The 12,724-nt window shown below is 44.7% G+C and overlaps 1 protein-coding gene and 1 long non-coding RNA gene across 2 annotated transcripts; one reads left to right on the plus strand and one right to left on the minus strand.

Moving 5' to 3' along the window:
- The first annotated feature begins 87 nt into the window (after positions 1-87).
- LOC136499420 (BTB/POZ and MATH domain-containing protein 1-like) lies at positions 88-1,206 on the plus strand. Its single transcript, XM_066495082.1, has one exon. It carries the CDS (start codon positions 88-90, stop codon positions 1,204-1,206), a length of 1,119 nt encoding a protein of 372 aa, XP_066351179.1.
- A 1,308-nt stretch (positions 1,207-2,514) lies between these two features.
- LOC136501413 (uncharacterized) lies at positions 2,515-5,482 on the minus strand. The gene is made up of 3 exons (XR_010770269.1): positions 4,948-5,482; positions 4,185-4,285; positions 2,515-2,919 (listed from the first exon to the last, which is right to left on the minus strand). It is a non-coding gene; the product is annotated as an uncharacterized lncRNA (long non-coding RNA).
- Positions 5,483-12,724: the final 7,242 nt, after the last annotated feature.

The raw sequence follows: 12,724 nt of genomic DNA on the forward strand, positions 1-12,724 counted from the left end.
CGGCAAAATTTCGATGGTATTTTCCGGATACGGCGATCTTTCAATGCTACCAGACCAATTTTCCCTAGCAAATAAGCCGTGATCTCCATGCCGATGACGGCGTCCAACATCGGTGGCAGCAGGGGCGAGCCGTTGCGGTCCGCCTCAGCCATCGTCGCCAGCACCGAGAGCGGCCAGCACCTGCTGAAGATCGACGGCTACTCCGGCACCAAGGATGTCCCGACCGGCAGCCACATCCAGTCCCGATCGTTCCGCGTCGGAGGCCACAGCTGGCACATCTGCTACTACCCCAACGGTCTCAACTCGACTTGGTCCGACTACATATCCATTTACCTTCAGCTCGACTACAATGTCCCCGAAGGCGTGAGAGCACAGTACACGTTCAGCTTGCTTGACCATGGGGGGAAGCCAGTGCCACGCTACACCTTGGGTTCCGAGCAAACCTTCCGTGACCTCGGCTGGGGCTACGCGACTTTCATCAAGAGGGACGAATTGGAGAAATCTGAGCATCTCAAGGACGACCGCTTCGCGATCAGGTGTGATTTCACGGTCGTCACCAGCAAGGAGATTCAGACAATGGACGTCGACATCGACACTGGCGCAATCCCACAACCACCTGTAGTGGTGGTGCCACCGTCGGACCTGCACCGTCACCTAGGCGGCCTCCTCGTGACCGGGGAGGGTGCGGACGTGACGTTCGAGGTGGACACCAGGACTTTCGCGGCGCACAGGTGTGTGCTCATGGCCCGATCACCGGTGTTCCACGCCGAGCTCTCCCTCTCCAGCCTGACGACGACCAACGACGGCGCAGCAGTCGCTGTACAGATCGAAGACATGGAGGCGCAGGACTTCGAGGCTTTTCTCCACTACATATACACCGACTCGTTGCCGGAGATGAAGGGGTCAGAAGCTGCGGCGATGATGCTCCCGGACCTGGTCGCAGCAGCGAATAGGTATAAAATGGAGAGGCTGAGGTTGGTTTGTGAAGACAAGCTATCTGGGTTTGTGAATGTGACAACCGTGGCGGTCATCCTGGCGTTCGCCGTGGAGCACCATTGCCTTGGGCTTAAGGAGGTGTGCCTCAAATTCCTCGAGGATCCAGCAAATCTCAGAGAGGTCATCAAGACCGACGGCCTCGAGTTTCTGAGCAAGAGCTGCCCGTCTGTTTTAAAGGACATGATTACCAAGCTTGCTGCAGCCCAGTAGCCGCCGTCTTCCTATCGTAGCGACGACCGGCATGCATCTCATCCAATTAATTGCCATATATATATATATATATATATATATATATATATATATATATATATATATATAGATCCATGTCTCCCGATATACTATGTAAATAATAGTATTATTAAATGGGTGATCTTATAAGGTAATAAAGCATTAATGTACATGTTTAGCGTTAAGCCAAATATTAACATTCGAATTAAACTTGACAAATTTCTACAAGTTATTAGTAACTTTTTGTCTCCATCTTATTAATTTCATGTTCTTTAGAGATTTACTTTCGACGGCCATGTGATAGCATACGATAGCTTTAGCCACTGCAGTGTCTACCGATGAGACTAAGGGTCCAATTTAGGAGTATACATGTCCTAACGGGCCGCCCAGGCCTGACACGGCACTAGCACGGTGAGGCATGGCACTACGGGGCACGACGGCACTATCGTGCCGTGCCGTGTTGTGTCACCGTGCCCAACCCTTGACCCAGGTACGGCACTACGGGGACTCAACCGTGCCGTGCCGATGGGCACAACGGCCCGGCGGCCCAGCAGTCGCATCGTCAAGCCGAGCTCCTCAGCCCATGGTGAGCACGCCGTGCCGCCACCACGCGCCAAGGCCACCACGCGCGAGCGAGTTGGCTCCCCGCGTACAGGTGTAAGGTCGAGATGGCGGACTAGAGGGGGTGAATAGTCCACTACTGAAAACCAAAAATTTTCTATCGGTAAAAAACCGACAGAAAAAGCAAAAAACCGACAAGGAAAATTAAAAATAATTTTTTTGTCGGTATACCGACAGGAAAATTCCGACAGAACTAAAGCGACAGGGGAATAACTTTTTTCTGTCGGTGGTATTATTTTACTGTCGGTTTACTATTTTTCTTGTCGGTGGGCGTCGATAGGAAAATTATGGGTCGCCAAGTTTAGAATTTTTGCTTCTGTCGGTAAATGACGACATGGAAAATATGTGTACCGACAGGGAATAAAATTTTCTGTCGGTGTTAAACCGACAGAAAAATAAACTCCTACCGGCAGGAAATATTGGTTTTTCTATCGACGGAGCCACGACAGGAGAATTACAGTTTTCCTATCATCCCCTCCCAACTGTATAATTACAACATACCGACAGAAAATAATTGTAGTCACCAGGCCACAGAAGCACCTCATTTATTTATAATTTCATACGATATTCATGATAACAATATAGGCACAAACATGACATCTGATTCTATAAGGTTTTAAGCTAGAACACAAATATATTGCATCAATTTGTCATTATTCACATGCCATACATATAGATTAGATGCCTACGGTTGGCATCAACAGCCACAAATTAAGATGCCCATAGGTCTTGCATCCACAGCTACATAATTAAGATGTCCATAGGTCTTGCATCCACAGCTACATAAATAATAATTTCACAAAAGCATCAACTAGTTGATTGTCTTTCCCAAAAACTGGCATCAACTTGTTGGCTGCACCTTTACTATTTAAAGGTTAGAAGTGGCAACTACCAGCAGCTTCTACAAACACAAAATGGCATTATTGTTTGCGATGACTCCCACCTTCATGCATGGTTTTGGTTCAGTGTTTCCAATGCAGCTCTGTATGCGGCATTGAGATTGTCTTCATCGTGGCCATATGTGGCATTGTCATCATTGGTCGATTCCGAGCCAACATGAGAAGAACCAGTGGCCTATACATATATGAAGAGAAATATTAGTTAGATTGCTACAGGTAGTAGTAGTAATCTTCCAGATGCTAACAACAACCAGTAGGTAAACACATTCCAGACGGAAGCAAAGAGATTATTTTCCTTCGGCATGTACTACCAATTAGCCATACATAAATAAAAATGTACCACCAATTGTCCATCCCAAGGTGTACTTGTAGTTGTACCATAGATCTATCAAAGCATACACTCAGAACCCAAGGTTGTTTAGGGTAGAACCCAAGGTTGCATTTGCAGTCAGTGGTATGCTGGAATAGTGGAATATGTATCATTGGTTCAGTCCTTGAGTTTAGTCACTTGATGAGGGTTACTACTTACTAGGTTGTGACTAGCTTGCCGTGGAACAAATGTTCCACTTCTCAAGTACAAGTAAATGCTCAAGTGAAAGTGATTTATGGAAAAACAACTAAGTAACACCTCAGTTCTGCGGCTACTCTTATTCCAGTTTTCTCTATGCAAGACAATGACTAATTAATGGAGCAAAACTAAATCTTGGGACACATACAAATTATCAACTAATTTAACAGAAATACTAACTTAGCCAATAGAAAGAGATAACAACAACAAAGGATAAAAGTAGTGTTGAATTTGAAGGCATTTAACAAACTTACACTCAGAAGCCAACCTAAAATAGTGCTTGAGAACTCGGTTATATAAACAAATTTACTATAAGATGGAATCTGTAAAAGAGAAAGCAAGAGTTCATTTTACCAGGTCTGACTAACATTGTAACCTATATGCAGAGTTCACTTATGCAGTAAATAAAGGAACATACAAAAGGGTGGAATTTGTCAAGAACTATTTTAGCAGGTCTGAATTCAGTAAAGGGATTCAAGCTCCAGTTCAGCAGTAGACTAAAAGTGAGGGGAACATGGAACACTAGCACAGACAGCTACCTGCAGGAAATCAGTCCCTAGATTATGCTAGGCCGTTGTGAGCTGTGTCATGGGTGGGGCAATTCCTCTATTTTGCAGCACATATGAGACCGACTCATTAAGGATTGAAAGAGATTTCCATATCCAATTTGGTCCAAGCTTATTCATTTGTCTCCATAGAGATAGAAAAAAAGAACTTAATTAACTCTCTAAAGTTTTCTATTTCTCAATCTGAAACAAATTACATATGAGTATTCTTAACTAGGTAATATAGGTTTGATTGAAATGCTTTGGACTATGCAAAGACATAGCTAGATAAATTAAAGAAAGAGTATGGCTGTCCAGTTAACTTACTTTTTTATCAACAGATAGCAGCTTGGACAAATTCAGGCCCATATGCAGAATTTTTTGCTGCTGCTCTTATTTGCCCTGATTCAGTATATAGTGAAGATCCACTGCATAGAACAAATACATGCCTCAGAAAGCTCATTTTGGTTGTTTCTTACCTGTAATGCAAATGTATGATATGTCAAAGATAGCATGTCAAAGGTTGGCCTTTCCAATTCCTTCATACTGACCAAACAGAAAACACCAATGTTAATTTACCAAAATCTAAAACACCCATTGCATGAAACATATGCTGCTTATGGTATAAAAACTAGGCCGATGGGAGAGACTGTAGTGTGCTGACAGTATTATCAAGTGCACCTTTACACCACTCAGTATAACTCAAGTTTTTCAGTTCCTTACTTCTCCCTACAGAACACAAAATTATGCATAGGCTGGAGAAAGAAAAACAACTTTGATAGCCACACATAGTATTATGTTGAATACACAATCAGGACTCAGTAACTCATCAGGCCAATAAATTATGAGAATAAATGACAACACATACATTCATGCTACAACTGTGTTTGCATTGCATTAATCTATCAGCTAGATTGATTTTCAGTTCAGAGTGGAGAAGGATCTCGTTTCCGGCTGGTTTCTGTGTGGAGATATACAAATATATATTTCATAACACTACAAAAATCGGGAGGTTTTTGGCTGGTTTCTGTGTGGATATATGCATACAAAAAATTGGAGATATGAGATTGGGAGAGACGAGATTTAGAACCTGCAGCATGAAAAGCCAACGCCGGACAACCGGAGGGGAGCTGCTGGACGCACGGCACCACAGCATTCCTCGAGCGTGGAGCTAGTGTTGGCTTGACCAGGAACATGGAGAGCACGCGAGGTAGCCGGATCCGCCACCGTAGCCCCAAAACGAGGTGGAGACGAGGTGAGGGTGCCCGATCTGCCGTCGTCGGAGTCAGATCCGGGGGCAGGGGCGCCGCTGCTGCTTGGGGCCGCGAGGTAGCAGGATCGTCGCCGCACGTACCAAGGACGCCGCTCGTACCGGGGACGCCGCTGCTTGGGGCCGCGCGAGGGAGTCAGATCCGCCGCCGCCGCCGCCCTAGCCTTACGCGCCAACACTTGGGGGCCAATGGGGAGGGCGCCGCTGCTTGGTGGCAGGAGGAGGCGCCGTAGCTTGGTGACCGGAGGAGGCGCCGCCGCTTGGGGGTCGCGCCGTCGCGGGGCGAGCAAGCCGAGAACCGGATCTCCCGCCGTCGCGGTCTCACGAAGTGCAGGAGGCGGCGAACGGGTGGGAGAGGAAGAGAGACAGAGTGTGGCGCTAGGGTTTGGGGCACCGCTTTTATATGCCGCGGCATAACCTGCCCGCTGTTGGGCCGGCTGAAAGGCCAACGCAGCCCAGGCCCGCTCGTCAAAATGAATTTTCCCGTCGGTGTCACCAAAACACACAGAAAAACTGTATATTTTTCCGTCGGTAGCTGGAAAACCGACAGTAAAATTATATTTATTCTGTCGATTTCGTTATTTTTTTGTCGGTTAATAGGTAACCGACAGAAATATACAATTTTCCTGTCAGATTGTCTTGAACCGATAGGGAATTTTAAGTTTCCAGTAGTGGTCCTTTCTAAAATTAATCACGTCGGCTAATCAAAACAAGTGCGGAATTAAAACTATCGGTCTAGCCAAGACTACACCCATTTATTTATGTTCTTTAGCACCTTCCAAAGATACTAATTAAGCAACAAAGGTGTTGGACTAGTTAGAGCTCACCTAACCAATTCTAGAAGCAAGGTCACACAAACCTATGCCACTAGTACTTCAAGCAACAAGGAAGCTCCTACACAAGCTAGTAAGCAAAAGCACAAAGTCACCTAAGCTCACTAGCAATGCTCAATAACAAGGCAACCAATGCTAAATTAAAGAGCGCAATTACTTAGCTACATAAATTAAGCAATGTGACTAACAAGGTTACACAAACCAAATTAGCCACGCAAGGGAGCTACTTCTATGCTACACAAGCAAGAAGGTAACTAGTAAGCTACACAAGCTAACTAATTACAAGAGCAACTGCACAAACACAATGTATATGAAATATAAATACAAGCTTGTAAAAAGGGGATTGCAAACCAACGGGAAGAACAAGGTTGACACGGTGATTTTTCTCCCGAGGTTCACGTGCTTGCCAACACGCTAGTCTCCGTTGTGTCGACCGCTCACTTGGTGGTTCGGCGGCTAATTGGCATCACCCGTCAAGCCTGCACGTCGGGCACCGCAAGAACCTACCCTAAAAGTGAGGGTAGCTCAATGACACGCTTTACTAGAGTTGCTCTTCGTGGCTCTCGCGGGGCGAGCACAATGCCCCTCACAAAGCTCTTCTCCGGAGCACCGCGCAAGCTTCTTGCGGGCTTCGACGGAGACCACCACCAAGCCGTCTAGGAGGTGGCAACCTCCAAGAGTAACAAGCACTGCCGGCTTGCAACTCGATCACCTAATGCCACTCGATGCAACCTCACGATGCAATCGTACTAGAATCGCTCTCTCGCACAATCAAATGATCACTATCAAGCATATGTGAGGTGGAGGGCTCCCAAGCACTCTCAAGCATGGACACAAAGTCCCTCGAGGTGCTCTCTCCCCGCCATGGCCGTGACATCCTTCTATTTATAGCCCCATGGGCTAAACTAGCCATTACCCCTTCACTGGGCAAATTTCGAGACGACCGGACGCTCCGGTCGTATCGATAGGACGCAGGACCTCAACATCCGGTCAACGGATGCTCGCCACATGTTGCCTCAGTTCAACCTCAGTCGCTTGATCTCAACGGTCAAGTGATGACCGGACGCAACTGCTCAAAGTGACATGACGCAGCAACCCCAGCGTCCGGTCATTTCCAGTAAGGTACCAGCTGCGACCGGACGCGCCCGATTAGTCATGATCGGACCCAGCATCAGCATCCGATCCTTCTCCACCTTCTCTGTGTCGCCTACGTCATCGTATGTCAGCCTGACCGGACTCACCCAGCCAGTGTCCGGTCACTTTCAGCGCCAGCATCCGGTCGAAGACCGACGCCTGCACGCTCTCTACCGCCACTGACCGGACGCAGGACCCTAGCGTCCGGTCACCACGTGACCAGCGTCCGGTCCACTCTATGAGACCCTATCTTTTCTGTATAGAGCGCCGGTGGCACCGTCGGACTGTCCGCACTCTACGGATGGACACTCCACCGGTGGAGTTTCTAACCCTTCTCGCATCTGTTTCATCGCCGAGTTGATCCACATCAACCCCAACTTCATCTCCTTTGTAAATGTGCCAACACCACCAAGTGTACACCACCATGTATATGTGTGTTAGCATTTTCACAATCATTTTCCAAAGGATTAGCCACTCAACTTGCCATGCCACTCAATCCTAGCGACGATGCAAAGTTAGATCACTCGAGTGGCACTAGATGACCGATATGCAAACAAGTTTGCCCCTCTTGATAGCACGGCCATCTATCCTAAACCCAGTCATAAACTTCTCTACACACCTATGACCGGTGAAATGAAATGCCCTAGGTTATACCTTTGCCTTACGCATTCCATTCCATCTCCTCCAATGTCGATACAACACATGCACCAACACGATCAATAATGATATGATCCACTTCATACCATCACGTGATCATATTGGCCCATCGATCTTGACTTTACTTGCTTTTCACCGTTGCCTTCGTTCATCAGCGCCAAGTCTTGCTTAAGCTTCACCGCCACGCGGTCCATCGCTCCAAAGCCTCCAACTTGCCCTTCACACTTGCAACCGGTCCATCAAGCCAAGTCATGTCTTGATCTTCTCTACCTTGATCATATGACTCAATGTCATGTCTCATTTGCAATGAGCTCCTTCATCATCATATGTGTGAGCTTTCCAACATCTCCAAGCCATTTTCACCTTCAGGGCATATGTTGCTCACACACATGTACTTGTGGACTAATCATCTGTGTATCTCACATAAACACAATTAGTCCACCTAGGTTGTCACTCAATTACCAAAACCACACAAGGACCTTTCAACAGGCCACCACGCGCCATGCGAGAGGGAGCCTCCAGCTCCTCGCGGCGAGGCCGTCACACCGAGGCCGGGAGGGAGAGGGTTGAGAGGCTGTGGGAGAGAGGGAGGCATGGGAGGACATGAGGTGCCACCATCGGGAGGGAGAGAGAGGGAGGCACGGCGGACGCGAGGTGCCGCGCCGGCCGCGGGAGAAGATACGGAAATGGGGAGGCATCGCGCCATCGGGAAGAGAGGAAGACGAGAAAAGAAAATGGGGAGAGAAGTGAGGGTTTCATGTTTATATAATATAATGAATCCAACGGCTTTAGTTTATTCGAGGACATCCAACGGCTGAAATCTAACGGGCCGCGTCGTGCTGGCCCATTAACTGTGTCGTGCCCGTGCCAGCACTGCAGGCCGGACCTGCGGCCCAGGCACGACCCTAGATTGTGCCCGTGCCGGCACTGGCACTATGGACTACGTGCCTGTGCCGTGCTAGTGCCGTGCTTTTTTGGACCGGGTCGTGTTCAAAGTTTATAGATTTTGAAATTTAAAATTTAGAATTCCTAAATGATCTCCAATGTTCACATAGTTAATACCGAAGTTGTAGTGGCCGACCTGATCTACATGTTTGATATTGACAAGTTTTTTTTAAAGTCACTGGAGTCTCAAATATGTGTTTGAAATTCACAGGTTTTGCGACTCAATTTTTTGAATTTTTCAAACTATGTCTGGTGGAGATATATCCTATACCAAAGTTGTAGTACTTGATAAGATTTAAAACTTTGTAGTTAAAAGTTTTTTCATTTGAGTTCATTTAGTAGCTAAAATATTCTATATAAGATTACGAAATATTGATATAAAAAGATAGCATATTATATATAGGCATGAATTAGTGTGTGGTGTAGTGGTAGTGTTAGTTTTTGGGTTTACGCCCGCTTCGATTAATGCAACGGAGGTGAGCCTCTTAAGACGCCCACCTCCGTTAATAGATTAACCGAGACGGGCAAAGCAACCGCCTCCGTTAGTCCGCATTAACGGAGACCTTTGATTGGAGGCGGTTGCAATGCTCGGCTCCATTAATCAATCCTGTAGTAGTGTCATTTTAGTTTTGTTCTAAGTCTTTGACTTTAACTAAGTTCATAAAAAAATTAACATCTAAAGTATCATTCATACAAGTAAATTATCAAAATATCTTTCATGATGTATCTAAAGAATCTAGTTTGATATTGTGTATTTTACTATAATCTTGAGCAAAATTAAGAAAGTTGGCAACTCATCCTGGCACACACATCAAAACGATCTATAACATACAGTTGACATCCATTTAGATAGCCCATTTTGGTACACAAAGTGATATCCTTAAGGGCCTGTTTCAAATACAGTAATCATACAAAAATTTTAGAGAAATCAGTTCAATTTCATGTGAAAATCGTGGGATTAAAAAAAATCTCACGTTCTAAAACAGGCCTAAAATTCTAGTTTTTGTTGTTGTTGTTGAGTGGAACCTAAAAGGAAAAAGTCTTTTCGACCCCCTCAACTTTTGCGGTGGTCCAATTTACCTCCCTGGTCTATAAAACCGGTTGTTTGACCCCCTTCAACTTTCAAAACCGTGTTGTTTTTGCACCCTAGCCGGTTTTGGACGATAGTTTTGCTAGCGTGGTGCCACGTCAGAGGGAGGTGAATCGGACTAGTTAAAAGTTCAGGGAGGTAAATCGGAATAGTTAAAAGTTCAGGAGGTAAATCGGACTAGTTAAAAGTTCAGGGAGGTAAATCGTACTAGAAGTATATATATTTTTTAAAATATATCCAAAAAATTAGTAAAAAAATTCAAAAAAATATCCAAACATTTTTATATGAAAAATAATGCAATTAAAAATCATAAAATTTGGCTTACTCTTAGAAAATTCATAGAAATTTTGTTTTAGCTTGGAAAATTATGAAACTAGTTTTGATTTTTTTAAAAATCATGCTCTATCTTATGTGCGTAGCTTGAAATTGTTTGAATCTTGATGGATTCATTTTGGTGTTAGTAGAAACTTTTAAATAGTCCGATTTACCTCCCTCTACATGGCACCACGTGAGCAAAACCGCTAGGGTGCAAAAATAAACGGTTTTGAAAGTTGAAGGGGGTCAAACAACCGGTTTTATAGATCAGGGAGGTAAATCAGACCACCGCGAAAGTTGAGTGGGGTCGACTTTTTCCAACCTAAAATTCTACTCCAGCTGTCTACGGCCCTGCGGATGTGGACTGGCTGCTAAAGGGCCAGCATGGGGAGTAGAGGAACCTCAAGCCCATCCGGCCCACCAACTAGGGCCTTTTACAAACATCACACCCCTCTTCCTCTTCGCTGGCGGGCACCATCGCCACCACCATGGCCGCTGCCACCTCTGCGGCAGCAGCCGTCTCCTATAGTAGCGAGTGTTAGCGAGTGATTTGACCTACATGTGTGTGCGCAAGTTGTTGTACATTAAGATGCTATGTGATCATATATCTGACAACAATAGTAGTTTGATTGCCAAATTCGTCAGGCATTAGGATGCCTACCAGTCGATTACTAATAGTCATGATCCTGAAGGTAGTGGGACAGCTAGATTATGTCACTACAGATCTTTTCTGAATGGAAATAGTTGCACATGTGAAATGGTCCTATTTTTGTCTTTGGTATTTAGGCTGTTTGACAGACCATCATCATAATATTGTGGTCATCCGTATAATTCTTTGATCGCTTTTCTGAAAAGCGGGGTGTTATTCTTGATCATGAATACATGAGTGTGCATCCCTGGCATGTCCAACTGCAAGGAAATGCCTAATCAAATACCCACTGTGGGAACGTTCAGCAAGCTTAATACTGAATTATGTGAAATCTATCATCAAGGACATCTCCCCTTTCTGGGGAGATAATTGTTTTCGGCAATTCCAAAGTTCCTCGAGAGTTCAATTGCGCTGTACCAACAATGTAGAAAACTCCTGACTGACTCCTGAGCCCGATCGTTCCACTGCAGGCACTTCAACGGCCCATATCCTTTCAACGATGACCAGGGGCTGAAGGAGCAGGCCTCTGATGACCAGGAGAACGACAACTGGGAGCTCCCTGCAGGAGAGTTGCCTTCTTACAGGTAGAGATAGTCGAGAAAGTGAAGCATGGTTTTGTCTGACGAAGAGTTTCGACGCTTGAATCTTCAGTTCTTCCTGTCAGTCGGAGGAAATTGAGTAGGTGTTGCCAAATCGTTTGTAGCCGATTGGCGACCAAAGCACGGTAAACTGATGTAAAGCTTGGTTCAGAATGTTAGTATGTCTCAAGAGCAGACCCTCCTGACTGTGCTGCAAGCCTGCAACTGCAAATACTTGATCTGTGTTGAGTTCTTGTGAAAGAGAAACTGGTGTGTTCTTCTCACAAGAATTCTGCGGCTAATTTTCGCTTGAACTTATCAGCTGACTTAATCTACAGTATTTTTCTCTCACAACAAAATAGTTTCAGCCGGCTTTAATACCAGCCGAACATGCCCTAGATTTGGTGATCTAGTTACTCAGAGAAACTGTTCGTTTGCAGCTGCAAAATTGCCATGCTGGTACTGATCCAATCATGTTGCAAATTCAATTTTGAATACGTTACGATGAGGAATTATTGAACCTGTGCCAGAAGTGACCCAAAACGACATGAAGAAAACGATGGGGAGATTTCAGACGAAGAAAGGAGAAGAGCAGAGGAAAGCTCGTGTCGTGTCACCCCTCCCTGTCTGCATATATATTTTAATTTTAATATGCCACGTTATTATATTCCGGGTTCCGGCGTTATTCGGCGTGTGATGATTGGGGCTTGCTTTCCTCCTCGTCTTTTTTTTTCTATTTTTTTTCCATTTCAGATTTCAGATAGAGATCAAAAGCTACACAGAAGTACAGAACACAGCGCAGCAATGGAAAGTGCAAGGTGTTCGTTCCTTCTCGAAGCAACGCAGCATCCGGCTATCTCTGGACCCACCGGCCCACCGAGTTGTCTTCTCTTTTATTTACCTTCGTATGGATAATTGACGCTTTAATGAAAAAAAACCAATGGAACCTCTCCAACTTTGAAAATTTGTGTACTTCATCCGTCTTAAAGTTTAGGATACCAAATAAGTATTATTTTGAGGAATCAAACAATCTCAACGTTGACCAAACATATACAAAAATAATACTAAAATTTACGATACCAAATAAGTATTATTAGATTAATCACGTCATATATTTTATGGAGTCAAACAATCTCAATTTTGACCAAACATATACAAAAATAATACTAAAATTTATGATACCAAATAAGTATTATTAGGGTCATATTTTTTTATAGTAAACCTATTTGACAATACAAACGATGATATTGTTTTTTTATAAATCCAGCCCAAATTGAGCTTAGTTGACTCCACGTAGTGTGAGATGAAAACTTATTTTAAGATGGAGGGAATACTAGTTTTAAAATAATTATATTTATTTAAAAAACAAAATTATGTCTGTGGATTTACCTTGAAA

This window comes from Miscanthus floridulus, chromosome 13 (assembly GCF_019320115.1).
Source record: "Miscanthus floridulus cultivar M001 chromosome 13, ASM1932011v1, whole genome shotgun sequence".
In the NCBI taxonomy this organism is placed as follows: Eukaryota; Viridiplantae; Streptophyta; class Magnoliopsida; order Poales; family Poaceae; genus Miscanthus; species Miscanthus floridulus.